The 18,731-nt window shown below is 40.3% G+C and overlaps 1 protein-coding gene across 12 annotated transcripts in view; it reads left to right on the top strand.

Annotated features, from left to right (window-relative positions):
* Window positions 1-18,731, top strand: part of BACH2 (BTB domain and CNC homolog 2) — a 367,956-nt gene that overhangs the window by 212,502 nt on the left and 136,723 nt on the right. For 2 of the 12 annotated variants that reach the window (XM_009205677.3, XM_009205675.3), the window contains exon 1: window positions 3,568-4,665. The exons of 8 other annotated variants lie outside the window; for them this stretch is intronic. Coding sequence is in view for 1 of the 4 variants with exons in the window: in XM_009205675.3 (XP_009203939.1) it covers window positions 4,650-4,665 (16 nt within the window). In the remaining 3 variants the exon portion in view is untranslated. Of the gene's footprint in view, window positions 1-3,567; window positions 4,666-16,098; window positions 16,285-18,731 lie in introns of those variants that run through there. 2 more of the 12 variants (XM_021936803.2, XM_021936804.2) reach the window with 2 other exon arrangements.

Raw genomic sequence — 18,731 nt, 5'->3', positions numbered from 1 at the left:
GGCATGGAGAGAGTCCCGGAGCTGTGTACCTGACTGTGGCTCCTGAAGGGTCTTAATCAGCAGAGGTGGACATGTCGGCAGGAACCAGGGAATGCAGACTTGCTGTAGATTCCAGCACAGTAGAAAATGAAAGCTTTGAGAGGAAATCCACAACGGATAGTTCTCCCGCTGTAGGGCCTATGATGATTATGATGCCTGTTTTACATTCTCCAAGTGAAGCAGGATTTATCCCCCATCACCAAATCTCTGTACTTACAGGTATTACGGTACTGGTAAGTCACAGACAGGTTAGTGAGTGGCCTGTAGTCCTGTGAGGAACACACAGGATGGAATTCACTAGGTTAGTCCATTGTGCCCTACTTTTTTTGGCTTTTGCCTTTTATTCTACATTTCTAGAAATTTGGCCTTGAAAAACAATCAACAGTTTTATGGGGCCTAGTAGCCATACTTTATTCAGGTCGTCTTCACTCCCTTCACCCTCTACCCCTAGGGCTGGCCAGGGATTCGAATTCCTGAAGAGTCGTATATAAGGATCCATGGTTTCAAAAAGTTCAGACACTGCTATACTAAATTATCCTACTTTCTCCTTAAGATACCAGTATATATATAGTCTATTACAGAGGCCCTATAGCAGAACCATTATACATAATTTGGCTTAAGGAAAAGGTGTAACTGAAAAGAGGTAAAATGAATTTGTTAAAGTACAATATATATAAATCAGTCCCCTCATTCTCATGCCAGACTTTCCAAACCTGCTTAGAAAGAAACTCTTCATGCTTTTCACTTAGGTATTGGAAAACAGGGCAAAGGAAAAGAGGTTTCTGAGTTAGTTGCCATGGGGAGCTGCCGAGATACCAAAAAAAAAAAAAAAAAAAAAAAAAAAAACCTGGAATTAAAGGTTTTTGTAGAGGAAAAAATTCAGGTCAGCAAGTCTAAGGGAGAGGAAAGTAAGGACTTATTCATCTTTGACATCCACCCTAAGCTTGAGTTGAAAGGGCATGGATATGGAATCTAATCAAAATAAACTCCCCCCCCGACACAATGAGTTCACAGACCATAATTTTTGTACAGACACACTGACACAGATTTTCCCCAGAGAAGAACCTCAAACCAGCCATCACCGAGATAAAATGACATAAGGTAGAGAAGACCAACAAAGACAGACCCTGGTGGGATCTCCTTGTCTCCTTGTCTCATCATTCACAGGAATCAGATGTGCCTGGTTCCAGACATTGAATTTATGTTTACCGATGGCTTTGCTACCTGGAACCCAACTAGCCAGAACCCTGAATTAGCTAACCTTCATACTTCCCCACCCCCTGCCCTTCCCTCCCACACACCCCACCCTACCGCACATACCACACTTCCCTTTTTCAGTGATGAAGAAAACAAGATAGCTTTGGTTTTGAGTAAAGGTGGGGTGTAAACCCTGGAGGATACTTGTAGCTGATGACACTGACCTGCTGAATCATTGAGAATGGTTAGATGTTTTATAAAGAGGAAAAACTGCTTTGGAAAACCTTCAACAAAAAGCATTTTCTAGTTGTCAATTAACCAGAAAATCAAAATAATAATAAATATTCTTGTCCTCAAATAGTCTAATTAACTGAGGTTTTAGTGTACCTATTTCCATGCTTTAATAATAATCTAAAAATGTTGACTGGCGATGGAACAATATACCATTCATTTTTATTCTTCTCAAGAAACTGCAAGTTTTGACTTTTACCACCTTTCCAGTGCCAGAGGTTAAATGTTAAATGTTCTGTTTATGTTAAGCACTCTAAAAGTTGTGATATTACTGGTTTTAAAACTAATATATGAAATCATTTTATGAACCTGTATATTTAGCTCCTATAATCATTGGAAACGAACGGCGTACTTTTGAAGCCAATTCTGTTTCTTTTTTTTAAAAAAAAAAAAAACTATTATATGATTATTTGTAACATTCCGTTTCACATTCAGATTATGTTCTGCTCAAGAGATCATCAAAATTAATTTTCATTCTCTGCTAATGGTACAGAGAGGAGTGATGTTACTGGCATGGTTATATACTTTAATATGTAAGTCAAAAATTTCAAATGATAATTCCCTGTGAGTCATGAGTCTCCAAATAATCTATGTTTTATTATAAAGCCGCCTACCCAGTGACATCAGTTGTAGCACAAATGGTTTATCAATTTATTCTAATAGTTTCCAATCTGTTGATTTTTAAGAAATGGTTTGTGTGCTCTTTTTTGGATGCACCTGTCACTAGTGAAATGATGCCTCTCTTTGAGCCCGGATTTAACCCAGGGCATTGCAGCATGTTTTTCCAAGGATGTCCCATTAGATAGATCTTCTAAGAGTGTAGCGCCTGCAGACTTGTGGCAGCTGGAAGTCGCATAAACTGTGTGACATGAGGAGGAAAAGCACTTCTGCTCTTCTGCCCCAGAACAGTATTTACAAAGCTTTGCAGGATAGCGAGATTTTTAGAGTCCTTGCGGTACTTAACTAGAAGCTATAAGCTGTTATTTCTAGCATATTTTTCCTGTATTCCATGCCTTATTTGTTATCAGTTCAGTTCAGATTAGTATGCTGGGTTCTTGATTTCTTGACAGAAAGTGTCAGAAACTTATTGATGAAGTGTTCTTGATTTCTAGACAGAACCAGAATCAGAAAATAATTGTTTTCTTTTATCTAAGCAGAAGTAGCTTTGTTTTCCTTACTATCAAAGTGATACATGTATTCTACATAATTTATAAAATAGCAGAAAATTGAATAAAAGTAGAGGTAAATTACCTATAATCTGGCTGCCCAAATATAACCTACCTGTTAACTCATATTTTTATGTATTTTTCCAGACTTTTTTCAACTAGTTAACTAATTTCAAATTTACAAGCAGTGCTCTGGACTGATCACATCCTACAAGCTGGTGGCACTTAGGAATGATGACTTTAAGTGTCATCTTATAGGACAGTGATCTCATTGCTTTTTTTCTCCCTTCTGATTATATTAATCAGCTCTTACAAGAACAGATACCTGTGTGGACTCACTACTATCTTTATCGGGTGGAAATTCCTATCAACCAGTATTTTCATTTCTACCTCCTGTCAGTCAAAATAATACCGAGTGGCCCTGTAAGATCCTAGTGGGCCTCTGGAATCATAAAGGAAGATTCAGTTATGTGCAAGGTGGTTTTGGTGTTAGATCAACTGATTGTGTTGTGATTATTTAGAAATTAGTAATCACTATACTATAAGGCAATTTGGGAGAAACGGGAAAGGTTGAGTTAGCCAGATCCTCCCATTCCCCATTCACAATCCAAACAATATGGACTCCAATCAAATTCTGATTTTATAATTTTGATAACAAAATTTCATTCAAATATATGTCTTCTTGTGCTGTGAACAGAGTTTTCCTTTAACTTTGCATCCTTTATCCCCCTTCAAAGACGCATCTCTTCAGATTGCTGTGGTGTGATTTTATAGCTCCTTGAGTTGTGCTGGTATCTCTGTGCTTTCCTTTGGAGAGTACTAGGCCTTCGGGTTAGGATGAATCCTAATGCTTGGCCAAGGTTAGGAAGGGCTTTGAGCACTGAAAGAAAACCGAGGGAAATTTTAAGGAATTGTTAAAAGATTCATCGAGAAATGTGGTAGAATTGTCATCTACAAACCTCATGTCATTAGAATAGGAAGTATTTAGTAAGCAGCTGCTAGAAGGGATTTTGTTTGTTTAAAAAAAGAGAAAAACTCTGTCTTTGACATTGGTTATATCTAGATTTTATCATTACCTGTACAGGACTCTTAAGTTCCTTGAAAGCAGTGACTTTGAGAGCATCCCTTCATGTCCTCTGTGTCTTTGTATATAATAGGGACTCAGTGTGTATTGAATTAATATTTCTGTGGCTCTTCAGTGATAGATGAATGAATGTGCTCAATTTAGGTAACTACATTTGACCTTTTTCCTACAGCAGTTGAAGGGTGTTTGGGTAGCATCCGCGATTGTATTGAATGCCATGGTTGGGTACAGGTGTGAGGGAGTGGTATACAGTACTTTGATCCTCCGTTGGAGAAGGAGATGCTAATGTGGATAATGAGAATTTAGTTCTTTATCTTTACTTTCGATTTGGCCACCTTCCTTCACTGAGTCACAGGGCTCCCTTGTTTAGTGATGGGCATGTCATTTAAGCCTGAGACTGTCCCTCAGACTGTTTATGACATTGGATCTGAATTTCCCATTACATGAACAGCCAGCATTTGTCATATAAATTCAAGAACACACTAAAAGTTTGTTGGCTTTGTAGTTGACATTGAGATTAACTTTCTCTAACCTAAACCAGTGAAAACTAAAATGCTCCTCACCACATAAAAGTTTTGCTTTCGCTGTGTTCAGACCCCTCCTACCTTGTCACAGCACAGTCATTTGGAGTCTGATTTGGGGGCGGTGTGGTTGTCTCAGTGGCGTATGACCCACTTTGTGTAATACTTAATTGCCTGTGTTTTTACAACACAAGTCAGAAGTTCTGATGATAGTGGACTATCACCCAAAAAAGATTTTCTGAGACATCTCATCAGAGCTGCTCGAGTACCGCGCACGAAGACGGTGTTAGCTCTGCAGGGTATGTGCTAACTACCAGACGATGAAAGAACATTTCCTCTAGTTTCTGGATAATGAGCAGGCACACAGGTAAAGATGCCTTTCTCAGAGTTAACTCCCTTTGTTTCCTAATGATTCTGGTGATTTTGTTGAACTAGACTTTTAAACATTAATTGTTAATTGTTACCTGCATATGTTTGCTGTTGTGGTTTGCAGAGGGCTCAGAGGAACAATCATTTTAATTGGTATCCTGAGACTATAATAACTTTTTATTAAAAGTCTGGAAAGACAGTAATCAAAAATAGACTCTCATTTCTATCTTCTCTGTGCCCCTAGCAAACATCCTCTTCGTCAATTTTGTTTTTATTATTTGCCATCAAGATGGTTATCTCTAAATATCAGATGCTTCAATCCACAGTGATATCCATGTGTGAATTGATGCTTGATAAGCTTCAGGTTATCAGGTGGAGAAGTGTGGTTAAGGTGTACAGAAAGAAAAAATGCACAAAAGGAAAGGGACAGCATGGGGATACTGTGCCTTAGTAAGCGTGGTGCCATTGCAGACTAAAAGCAGATATAAGTCAAGTGCTACTGACTTAAGTTTGGCAGAATCACTCCTCACAGCCCGCTCTGTTTTAGAAATGTTTATGTTTCTGATATCACTTTTGTTAATTTGAATAACTTTCAAAATACCATCATTGTTTCAAAACAAAATTTGGAAGGTGTGGATCACCTTCCCGAATTTACAGAAAAGTTTTTGGGTACATTTCTTTGCGGAAGATTGGCTGAGATGTGGTTCATGGCAGGGTGGTGCCCGTGCCTTGCGGATCACGTTGTCTGTACACTGACTGACATACCAACGTAGAGTCTTTGAAAATGCCCATTGGTAAGTCAACATTGTTTTCCCTGAAAGTCCTGAGACAGAAAAAAAAAAATGAAAGTACAAACACTAACTGGAAAAAATGTCACACATTTTAGCCACTTTGCATCCCTTGTTAGGACAAACCCTGGGCTGGGTTTTTTTTACATTTGTGAAGTTGTGCGGTAGGTGGGGCAGTGTGGGTGGCCCAGAAAAAGTAGCGGTTAGAATAAGATTTTCCATTTATTGCCCTTTGTGCATGGCTAAAAATAAGAGTCATACAAATCAGAATATGTAGTGCAAGCAAAATCACTCTGTTAATTCTGATGACTGGCTTGCCCACATCTTTGCATCTGTCTGGTAAGTGGTATATTGGGAAATAATTTTTCTCTGTTTAAATAGCAAAAGGCAACCAAGTTTTTGCGTTGTTTGTCTACACATGACAGTTTATCAGCACTTTTCCCTTCTGAAGGAAGAAAGATCCAACTCATACATAAACAAAATGTGTTGATGGAAGGAAGAAAGAAGCATGAAACCCTTGAATCTTTTTTAAAAAGGAATTGCGTTATTTGAAATGTGATTTTACAACTTCCATCTTCTTGGCTTATTGTTAGAAAGTTCTTTCTTGTAAACTCATAGCACAGCAAGGAAAGGATATCTTAATGGTGTTGCCCTAGAGGTTGGAAAACTTTTTGTGTGTTTGGATGGGGGAGGGAGAAGGGACAAGGGTGAGCGCACGCCTGCCCTGTAGTACCTTCTGTAGACACAGATGTTGGAGGGACAGTTAACCAAGTAAAAACTCCCCTGCATCTGGCTGCTGAGTCGAATGCAACCACAGTAAGTGATAACGTGTCTGTTTGTGGCTAGAAGAAACACCAAAGAGAGGCAGCACCAGCATTCACAGGGAAATTTGTATCTTCGCGATCCCATTGATGGTGCTGTCCCGTTCCACTGACTGAGTGGCTGTGGCATTTCCAAAGAATGAGAATGTCTGCAAGTGTTCTGAGCCTTTCAGTTTGATGCGCTTTGTGAAATGGATGAGTCAAGAGGGCAGTCATTCCAGAAGACTGAAAAATGAAGACTGCAAATCACATTTCTCTTTGGCATCCCCAACTGTGGCAGACAGTATGGCACAGTGGTTACAATGAGTTGAGAGCTTTAGGAGGGAAAAAAGACTCCGGATCAAATCTTAGCTTGGCTACTTGTTGACCTTGATCTGTTAACCTCTCCTAGGCCTGGGTGTCTTTATTTGAAGACGGGAACAGAAGTAGTACTGCCTACCTGAATGAGAGGGTGGTTGTGGGGATTCGGTGAGATGACGTATGTAAAGCACAAAGTCAGCACTCCACAAAATGATGTTGGTGTTATTGTCATTTGTGCAGTTGCATTATAAAAATGTGTTGGAGAATTTTAGAGCATTTGGGAGTTCTCCTCTATTCTTGGAGTACAAATTTTGGAATTAAGTGGACAAAAGATCAGCCTCTGGTTCAGTGTTTCAGAAGAATACAGGCATTTATAGAGTGGTTTGCTTCTTCTTAGGTTACTAATGCCATCTGGGGGATTTTTTTTTTAATTTTGCCATTAAGTTAGCACAATGTAAGCCTCTCTTTCCTTTTAAGATTAGCGCTGTGTTGAGCATATTCAGTAATTTTTACTTTCTCCCTATGTTTTTTATTTAAACATGGATTTTCAGTTCTAACATCTGTGCATGTTAATTGTAGTACCTGCTGGTGTACATTATGAAAGACAGTGCTAATGTTGTAATCAAGTAAGGCTAAAAAAATATTTCAGGTGGAAATGGGCAAAACTTCAGGAGCAATTAGCTTCTGTGGTGGTGTAATTCCCCACAGAAAATATTGCATCTGTTATAATTCTGGTTACTGAACAATCTGACAGATTGACCAGATGCTGAAAGGCAGAAACAATTGCTGTTGCTTTTATTTTTATTTATTATGCTTTGCAAATTATTTTCTGTTTAATACAATGTATACCTGTCCTTCTAGAGTCCTTTTCCACCCACCAAAGTTTTGCATTATAAAGTATATTGTGTATTTCACAATACAAAGTCATAATTGTGGACATAACTTTTTTGTTAGCCTTCAGAATAAGATGCTAAGACTTCAAATTAGTCTCCCTTTAACCTCCTGCAGGACTTTCCTAGAATTCTGTTTCTTCATTTATCAAAGTTAAAGAGAAGTTATGACTGTACCTTAACTTTGCCTCACCTGAGACCTGACAAGAAGTGATGAATTAAACCTATAAGCTAAGGAATTAAAATATGGGACAGATGTAAAACAGTGGTGGCTTAGTTTTCTCAATTGTTGTATTTTGCTGGGTTTTTTTTTTTTTTTTCAATCCTCCTCAAATTTTCCTTTTCTTAGACGGTCCTACCATCTCTGTCCCAGATACAATTTGTGACTTACAATTTACATATTAGTATTCTCATCAGATTTTTGGTTTTTGTGTTAGAAACCATCAGTCTGGAATAAAGACATTTCTCAGGTCAACTCCGCCAGGGAAATCTGTCTTGTATTAAAATGATACCCTGCTTCCTCCAGTGTCTACAGACAATGCTGATTTCTCCACTTTTCTCCGTTAACGAAATAGAAGAATGCTTTTCAGGCCGAGCAAATCATGCTAGGTGACTTTCAAAGTTCCTGGCATTGCAGATACAGCTTCTGTTCCCTCCACACACTCATATATTCCCCATTATCTTTGCCATCCCTCTTGCCCTTTGCTATAGATGGAAGTTTCTGTAAAAATGATAGGTGAGAGAAGGTGATAAATTAGACTCTGGCCGTGATTCCCTCCCACACCTTCATAAGGAATGACAGATTCTGAAATGCATCCTGTGGATACACCGTGTGCTTCTTCCTGCAAAACTGCCAGTTTTAACTTATCTTTCATGTGCAGTTTGAGGGTACTGGCCAGGCGGGGCTCATTATTCCTTTGGTTGAATAGTGTAAAGTATTTGCAATGGAGATTTTCTCTAATGATGTATTTTAAGTGCATGTCCGCATTGCTGGTTTAATGCACTCAGTCACAGGATGCTTTAAAGTTTATTGCTAATGGATGAATCCTCCAGAAAACGGGAATTTTCAACAAGATTGACATTTGGAATGAGAAATATAAATCTAATGAGAGTCTTTTAACCCAGGTTTGTAATTAGGGCTGAGTGGAGTGAATGTGTACATGCACACCAGAGAAGGGCATGGAGGAAGGTGAAATTGTATGCTCTCCTCTGAATGAGGGATGAAGGCCGATGGATCAGTGTCAGGCCACGACACGGTGGAGTATAAATGATACTGTCACCAAGTACTGCACAGGGTACCAAGGGAATTCCACTCTAGTAAATTACGTTATTTAGACAGACCTGAAGGCATTGTGTCGGAATGAGCAGAGGGAAAGGGGGCTGTTGGCACCATGCAGAAGATATTACAGTACAACTAGCTTCAGGGATGGAATTCACTGGTTTCCATTATACCTGCCTATTTTGTATTCTCCTTCGCTAATTAGTTTTCAGAAAGTTACAAATGCGTACATGTGAAAGAACATCGTGTCTGCTTGGAGTATGGGTTACAATGGACCATAAGGGAATAAGTGTTAGTTGATTTGTATGAACTGGTCAGTGTGAGATTCTTTTTCTTTTATTCACAGCTGGGTGACATTAGGTGTTGAGTAAAAACTTGCGTTTGTTTTGTTTTCTTTTTGTGAGAATCTCACACGCATTATGAAGATTTAATCCTCATTCTCTCGGTAACATAATGCATTTCTTTTCCACCCTTCCTTTACGTGCCTTTAAATCTCACCTGTCACTGGTCTCCCCTCATCACCTTCCATCCCTAAGGGAAACAGATTGTACTGGCACATAACATTTCATTTTGTGAAAGAACTCAAAGTTAACAAAGGTGATTCCTAGAGTGGGACTTGCAGAGAAAAATCATTTTTTTCACTTCTTCTATTTTATCCCTCTGCAGCAAAGCGAGGCCATCCTTTTTGGGTTTATCTGTCTCTTACCATCTCTGGATCATCTGTTACCATCATCTAGATCATTGCAGATGTGCTAGTCACCATTTTCCAGTTTGATTTCAAATGCTCATTCTTGAAAAAGCCAATACCAGGTGCTCTGGAATTAGTCACAGTCATTTCTTAACTAAAAAGCAAGTGTCTTCTCCTGAATGGATAGAGGTTCTGAAACAATATCCATTCTTTCTTAAGTATGTGTCATACTTTGTCCTTAGTGAAATAAACCTGAGAAGTATCTCTGATCAGTTAACAGAGAGAATACATAGGATTCTGAAAAATGTCTCCACAAGGCTTCCAAATGGCAGGTTTTTAGCAGCCTTTCTGAAACAGGGTCACAAGTAGATCGCAGTGATGATAATAATATCTTGGATTTTACTTTTATTCTTTCCAAAATAATACTCCGTTGGGGTCAGGGTATCGTAATTTACTTTGTAGCCATAGTTACAGTCTTATTTTATTCATCCAATCATAAAATAGTAAAGCCAACATACTTGGAAAGCCAGGTTTGAGTGTGGACAGGAGATGCCTTGGTTAACAATAAGATACTTCTATTTTATGCAGGGTACCTCCACCTTAAAAATGCTTTTAGTTTATGATTCTAAAATAATATCTAAGTGTAAAAGGCATCATGTAAAATGTTTTTGTGCCATATATCATCCTCAGCATAGAAAGGCTGTGCTTACAGACTTGACTTTATTCACTGAAGTCCTACAAAAGTCAGGGACTCTGAGCTGTGTGAGAAATGAGGGTCTCTCCCTACATAAACTCACTGAAATCTTTCCCTTTTGTTTTCTGTTTACTTTAATGGTAGTATGTGCCTTATATCTTAAATGTTCTTTTCGTCCGTGACATCCACTGGGAAGTCACATTTTGTTGTTTGCCACAACATTACACATGTGACTTCTTTCTTTTTCCTGTCCTCTTGATGCAGCATGCTATCAAACCGTATCTTCTGAGTTGTTCTAAATTGAATCCTGGTCAAAGGGATTTAACAGCATCTAAAATGGAACTAGCTTAGATTATCTTCCATTCTGTAGAGGTTCCTTTGTTCCTGCTTACCTACCCATGTCTGTCTGGATTCTATTCTTTTTCTTAGATTAAAATTGGAAAGGGAGAAAGGGGGAGCTCCTTAGGAGAAATAGGTCTGTGGAGAATTGTGAGTACTCATTCAGAAGCTATTCTTAGTTCTAAGAAATATAATGAACTTGAGCTTTGAGTCCTACTGAATCTCCCATTAATGATCCCGCCATCACTTCCACCTCCCATCTGAGTATGTTCTCCCCAAAGGCTACTGATATTTTTTCCCTAATATTCTGAATGGAGTCTCTTCCAAGGAAAGCATATCTTAAAAGGAATTGAGTCCTACTGCAGTAATAGTGTACTGGATAATTCTTAATTGTTCTATTAAGTACTTCTGTTTTGCATTACCATAATGTCTGCTGTAGCAGAAACTTTTCTATAGACCTTGACTTGTCAGAAGTCAACCCCTTAATGTGAGCACTTCACTTACATTATCATTATGGTGTTTCCAGCTGACAACTACTGCCACACTGCCATGGTCCCTGAGTTCCCAGTGCTTCAGAAAAAGAGACTTTTGTTCTGGCTTGTTGAGGGGAAAACATGCAAACAACAACACTAGCTCTACCACCAGAGATCCTATAAAGACATGTTCAAATGAACAATAAAGTCATTTGTTCACATATGACATAAGGATATAAGAATTTAAACAATAAGACCTCTTGTGAAATGTGGCAAAATATGCACCACAAACATTGTGAAGTTCTCTGTCTTGTGGAAGGCAGTTTTTACATGGGCTTCAAAAAACCATTAACTTATAAACTACCCTTTTAAGAAAGAAAAGAAAATCACTTGTCTCGCTATAACATTAAAGCAATTTCTGTTCTAAGGAAAGCTTAAATGCATTCATTTTTACAAAGTGCATGTACTATAATTTATAAAAAGCACAGTACTCTATCAGGAAATGCGGCATCTCTTCCCTCCTTCCCCTGAAATGGGAAATTCCTCCGTTTTTGTCAAGTCCCTTTTTTCTTTGAATAATATTGATTTCTTCAAAATGAAAGAAAAAAATCCTTTAAATCGCTTAGATTCAAGACGAAGTTTTAAGGTTTGATAATAATTCTCTAAATACTTCTGACATGGGTGGAGCATGGGGAGCGAATAATCCTGCTTTGAAGGGAAATTTTAATTCAGTTTGCTTTAAGGTGAACCCTGTCCTTTTTTGCATTGAACCTTTAAGGAAAACTTGTTATATTTGCAAACCTCAGCAAGGCAGAAAAATGCAGAGATTTCCTTGTCCGCTCACATCAGGGTGTCTGGCGGCACCTTAAAATGGTTCCGATTTTGATGTTTGAAATGTGACCTTCCAGGAAAAGTGGAAGGAGAGGAGAGCATGTGTTAACTGGCCAAAGGTGTTTCATTGAGCTGACTTAGTATTCACCTCTAAAGGTTTTCAAGTATTTGCAGATGGATATGTACAGCATCTTTGCAGAATTCTCTTAATTGAAGAAATGTTTCATCTCGATCTCTGTTGACAGAAAAGATTGCCTACTGATAATTGCTTTGCTTAAGTGTCTGATAATATGCCAGGAATGAGAGCATTCTGTGTTAGGTCATCTTTAATTATGCATGTACCACCTGTCAGCTCTAAATCAGTACCAGATTAGATTCTCGCGGAGTCAGTTTGGGAGGTTCAGAGGGAAAGCTGAGGTGATCTCTTTTAGAAGCAACAAAAATAGACAGTAGTAAACATGCCTTCTAACCTGAAGCTTTTTAAAGGAGCCTCATCTTCATTGTTCTTGAGCAAGAATACGCCATTGGTACATCTGAAAAACGTTTGAAACCTCGCCCAAGCGGGGATGACTTACTGTGAAGATGGATGACTGCGAGCGAGGATGGTAGTACCTCCTCCCTCAGTACCATCTGTTGCATTTCCTTTTTGCTCCTTCTCATCGTTGTAAATGAGCCAGGGAAAAGCTCAGAAACATTTTTATAAGCTATGTGAGGACAGGAAATATGTTAACGATGTTAGATTTCATACATTTCAGGGGTTTTTTCAGTAGCGGGTTGGTTTTTTTTAGAAGGACAAGTGTGGGTTGGAAATAATGCTTGTTACCCTCTGTCAGCTTTTGGTAGTTTTATTCTCACTTTTCAGGGTTGTTTGGGACTTTCTGGTGGGATGTTTAGGGTTCTTTACTAAAGGCTCTGTTCTCTCTTCTTCTATCCTTTGATAAGATGGATTTGTGAAAGGTGTTTTTCTTTGTTCACCTGTCAGAGGTCTAAGAAAAGCCTTGAGTCATTGTGTACTTTTCACAGAGGTGGGGTTGGATGACTGAGAAGCTAAAGGCAGAGAAGGGACAGGTAAAAGAAATAACAGATGTGTGAATTATCATGTGGAGGGTTTCTCGAGCTTTGACCTGCAAAGGTGAGGCTCTGAGCCTGTCTGCTATCTAACCGGAGAAAACTGCTTGATAAGAGTTTGTGACTAACAGTCTAAGAAACAGTTTGGAAACCCTAAAATGTCTCGTTTCAGTACTGCTGGCCGGAGGCATTGAAGAGAAAAACAGGTCAGCTCATAACGGGGCAAAGACCCTGGAGCACTGTGGTCCAGCCCATGGCCCTGAGTGACCTTTGGCTATCTTTTGATACTTAGGGTACCATTTGCTTTTCTACCCTAATCAAATAGTTCACTCAAGTGGAGGTGCAGCCTCCGAAACGGAGAACAGGCCCCAAAACTACTTATTAACAGTAACACCGCCAGTGCTTTGGCTATTTAATGCTCACTTGATACTTATACAGTAAACAAGTTGAAGAACCTTCAACTGCATGCAGCAGATGCTTCTTAAAACAGGAGAACATAGTACAATTAACCCTTAAACAACACAGGTTTGAAGTGCGTGGGTCCACTTATACGTGGATTTTTTCTCAAAGTTACACCGGGTGTACCTGCCTCTTCTGCCTCCCTTCCACCTCCTCCACCTCTTCTGCCTCTGCCACCCCTGAGACAGCAAGACCAACCCCTCTTCCTCCTCCTTCTCAGTCTGCTCATTGTGAATACAGTGGGGATGAAGCCCTTCATGATGATCCACTTTCACTTAGTAAATGGATTTTCTCTTATGATTTTCTTAATAACATTTTGTTTTTTCCAGCTTACTTTATTGTAGGTATATAATACATATAACATACAAAAAATGTGTTAATGGACTATTTATGTTATCAGTGAGGCTTCCAGCCAACAGCTGGCTATTAGTTAAGTTTTGGAAGAGTCAAAAGTGATACCTACCTTTCCGACTGCGTGGGGGATCGGCGCCCCAACCCCTGTGTTATGCAAGGGTCTTCCCAAGCCTTAACTGAAAAGAACATCCAAAAGTGAAGCTAAGTCAGAGAAAGGCTGAAGAAAGGAATTGAAAAGAGAAGCAATGGGGAAGAAAGGGCTGTAGTACTGCCATGTTCTCTCTTACCAGCTCATCTTTGCAAAATCTTTTCCATCCACCTGGAAAGACCTTCTACTCTCTCCACCTGGTTTGCTCTCACTTTGAGTTGTTCTTCAAGTGTCATCTCCAAGAAGGCTTCTTTGCTCCTTTCTGGCAAAATTTGCTGCCCCTTCTCTGCGATGCCATAGCCCACTGACTGCCTCCTTCGCAGAATTTATTATGCTGTACTGCGAGACCATGGTGACTTACCTTTCTCCTCCACAAAGTAGCTACTGAAAAAGTTAACATTATCCTAACTGTGACAAAAGAGGTCTCATGCCCACAGAAGGAAGAGTCATGATTTCATTAGACTCTGCAGTACTTAGATCACATTAGGAGTATTATACCAGTACATTTGAAAAGGAACATAAACTGGATGTGGTGGGTCATGCCTGCAATTCCAGTGCTTTGGGAGGCCAAGGCAGTGGGATTGCTTGAGACCAGGAGTTGGAGGCTGCAGTGAGCTATGATCATGCCATTGCACTTCAGCGTGGGTGACAGAGCAAGACTCTGACTCCCCACAAAAAAACAAAAAACAAAGGAAAGAAAAGGAAAATAAGTGAACGCAGCATCAGGAATGGAGAGGGTGTCAGAGACTGTCTTGTAACCAGTGGTTGAAGGAACAGAGAAAGGTTAACCTGGAGAAGAGAAAAACAAGGAAAGACACAAAAGCTGCATTTAGATATCTGAAAGACATTTGTTATTCTAGAAAACGCAGAACTAAAAGAAATTATAGAGAAAGAGATTTGGGCTCAAAACAAGAATTTTCTTCCAGATACCCCTAGCCCACAGTGGAACCTGTGGCTTCATTTAGTAACAGTGAACCCCCTGTTACTAGAATGAGAGTCATTGTCTTTTTGGGCCATGTTTGGCGGGGGGGGGCTGCTGTAGACAAGACTGCTGCACTGTGCAGGAGCACAAACCAGATAACCCTAGTATTTTAAAGAATCAGAGTCCTCACTCCATGCAGAATCACAGTCAGGATGATCTTGGGACATCAACTGCAACCGCCATGCTGGGTCTGCTTGGCTTGGTACTCAGCAGTCATCTGGCCACAGGCTACAGGATAAAGCTGGGGATGGGGTGAAAAGAAGGGAGCCAGCTACTTCCTCAAGGAGGCTGTTCAGTGAAACAGAAGGAGCATTGGATCAAGTCCCAGTCCATGTGCTTCCTGGTCTCTTGCTAGCTGTGTGAGTGGCTCCCTCAAAGCCTGCATTTCTTGCCATGCAAAATGGAAATGATATTGTTCACTTCACAGAATTGCTGAGGTTTAAGGAAGATGAAGGAGTCCTTTGTGGATGGCAATGTGCTGTCTGTAGGTGGTTGCTTGTCCAGAGCCCCTGCTCCTCGACCGACAACCTCTGAACTCAGTTTTGTCACCAGTACGATGGACATAATTTCCTTCCTTGCAGGTGGCTTTGAACTGGATGAGTAAATAAAATGTTATATATAAAAGTCCCCAGCAGAGTACCTGCCACAGAGTAGATGATCGTGTTGTCAGCCTCCACCCTCTGGAGCTGAGGAAGACAGTAGAGGAGTGTCCTTTCTCACCCACCTCTGCCATTCAGGTTCTCGGAAGGTTCTCTTTTACCTGCCTGCATACCTGACCTCATGCTCGCATTCCTCTCCTGCTTCCCTGTCACCTTAACATGGAGTCGTCTTCTCTGCTTTTTCTTCTTCCTTCCTCTTCTGCTTCCATCTTTTCCTAATACTCTTTTCTTCCTTATCTCCCGCTAATTTCCCTAATCGCCGCCTTGTCTGCATTCTGTAAAGGATTATTCTAATGAGCACAAAGTTTAAAATAATATTCTCAGTAACTTTTTTGTTCAAAACAAGATGTTACATGCAGCATTTTGGGGAGGGAGTGGTGAGTCCTTTTCCATTTTCCTCTGCATTTGCTTAAAGTCTTTTTTTTTTTACGTTAACATTTTCCCATTCTTGCATCCCTTGGGCTTGTAGTCATTAACTTGCCAGACACACAGCAACTGATTGTCTTTATGACGTTGCTAAAGTTAGGAGAGTGTCATTCACAGGGAACTTAACCCATATATTAACTCAGACATAGCAAATTGCTAAATACGTGCCTTTAAATAAAGAGCTTCAGAATGCCAATTTGATTCTCTTGTTCACATCCTCTCTCATTGAAAGGGGGTTGCTGAAACAGAAAAAGCAACGGGAAGGGGAGGAGAAATTTCAACTGTTTTACTGAGTCAGAAATTGGAACACTGCCATCCGGATACAGGCATCTCATCCATCCTTCCATCCATCCATTCAGTGTTCAGGAACCAAGTCCTTGTCTCAGACCCAGCAGCGGACTGTGGGGCACACACTGAAGTGAGTGATACGATCCCGCCTTCAGGCTTCCTCCCATCCTAGTCTGTGACTCGAGCATCAGGAACTGTGGCTCATTCATCTGTGGATGCCCAGGAATCCTCATGAGATCTAGTTCAGTAAATGTGTGAGTAACAGTAAAAGCAGAAAGACAGAGGGAAGGAAAGAAGGAAGGAAGGAAAAATAATCAAAGGAAGAAAGGAAATTGTATTTTACTTAGTGCCGGGGTGTAAACTGGTACATGCTGTAAGTGTGATTTAATGATGACAGCGCGAATCCAGGGGAGCATTGCTGCTTGTGGAAATTTGAATACAGTTTACAGGAAAGCGATGCTAATTATCCTCATCCATATAAAAGTCAGAACGGAAGCCACACACTCTCCAGGTGCATCCCTTAGAATATGTAGAATTTCTTCTGGTTTTTCTCCCACTTAGCTATGTTGATTTTTACTTAGCAGAATAACTTTACCACTCCAGTCATTTCTAATTTTTAGGTCAGAAAGCTGAATTTCTTCCTTTCCAAGGAAACAAACAACAACAACAACAAAAACTGTTTCTCCCCACCTCTTATGGAGCATGGTGTTTCTCTGGGAGCCACTGACTACAGGAAAGAGCGTGGCTCTTGCCTCTTGGGTCAGCTCAGAGCATGGTGTTTCTCTGGGAGCCACTGACTATGGGAAAGAGCGTGGCTCTTGCCTCTTGGGTCAGCTCGTGACTCACCGGCAGCCCTGGGCCTCAGCGTCTCCATGGGAGGTACAGGAAGAGAAATGCTTACCTTGTGGACACCCCGGCATTGTCCTGACATTCACATGAGAAGAGACATATGCAAAAGCACTTTGAAAACCAAGGTGCTATGTGAGGACTTTTATTGTGAAATATAAAGACATTAGCTTTATTTTTCACAGTACATTTATTTGTTTCTAAAATCTCACATAACACTCGAGGTCATTTGCTGTCCATGGTTTCGTCAGCTGCCAAACTCTGTTTAAAGGAAACTTGTAACATCTTTTTAAAAAGAAGCAGTTTTCTTCTTTTCACCAGAAAATGATCTGGACCTTTGTCTTGCACACAAGTACACATTTACATTTGCCCTTTTTTCATAAACCAATGCAAAGATACTTGAGCTTTCAAGTTTCACTCCTCTGAGTTTCCACAATACTTTGTTCCTATCTTTAGTATCCCCCACACTGCCTCTGCAGAGTTGAGTAAAGCCAGACCCCACCCTCAGAGTTCACCATCTAGCAGAGGACCTAAGACATTCACAAACAGCTGTGATGTAGACAGCAAGTGACAGGTGCCAGTTTGTTAGCTAGGTAAAGCAGAGAGTAAGGGCATACCTGGTGGAGGCTAACTAGCCTCTTAAGCAGGACAAGGAGAAAAGAAAAAGCAAGACATATTTGGGCATCCTAGCATTGTGTTACCGTGCAATGTGTTTGTCTTTATTTTATCCTTATTATTATGTCATAGGATCTTTGAGGACAGGGACTTTCTGATTCATCACTGCTATACTCAGTGGTGCCTGAGATGAGCTTACAAGTTAGGTCTTCCTAAATGGTTGCTTGAGTGAATATATTCTGTAGCATGTCATGTTTAATTTCAATCTCAAAATTAATTCCACAATTTTTTAAAAGCTCTGAACTTAATTCCAAATGGGATGTTTGATACTTTTCCGAATAAGTATCTTTTAACTCTGGAGGAAAAAAATACCAAGCATTTCTTGAATACCAAGTGATTTTGTTTATGCTTTGGGTGTAAACTGAATGCACAGAGGTCTCAAGGAACCTCAGAAATATTTGTTATAGTCATTGATGTATCCCCAGTGCTTAGAACTACACCCAACATGGATTGGGTGCTTAATAAATATTTGTTGAGTGAATGAATGAATTCAATAAACATTTATTGAGCATCTAGTATATGTCAAGTCCTGTGGTATACTCTGGGGACTAGCTACAATAATAAATACACTGTGACCACACTGCATGCGTAGTCTATTATCTCCCTCCATTGAAAGAACGTATGTGTCTGGTGACACCCCCTGGCCTGGGGAGAAGCAACCGTGTCTTGTGCACAGCTGATTACCACCATTTGGAAGTGTTGAACACGTAACAAACAAAGCTCAATGGCAGCTTAACTGCCAGTCCGTTATGTTCAGCCAGTCAGTCAGTCTATGTTCTCATTTCATAGTGAACTTCAGCTCCACCCTCTCCCTCCCCACCTTCACTGTTCCCCAATGTGGCCAGTTCGTCCTCTGCATCCTCTCTCATATGCCCTCTCCTGCCATGGCTCTGGCCACTCCCTGGAAGGGGCATGCCTGACCTTGTTCGTGCCCTCCTTGCATGAGTGTCTCCTGCCTCCACAACACTCGCAGTGCCACCTGGGGTTTGATCGCGTCACTGGCCCACTCAGGATCCTTCAGCAGCACCTCACTACTTACTGCGTAACATCCCAGCT

The sequence above is a fragment of the Papio anubis genome, chromosome 6 (assembly GCF_008728515.1).
Source record: "Papio anubis isolate 15944 chromosome 6, Panubis1.0, whole genome shotgun sequence".
NCBI classification, from domain to species: Eukaryota; Metazoa; Chordata; class Mammalia; order Primates; family Cercopithecidae; genus Papio; species Papio anubis.
Note: the sequence above shows the minus strand (reverse complement) of the source record. Positions and strands in the feature narration are given on the sequence as shown.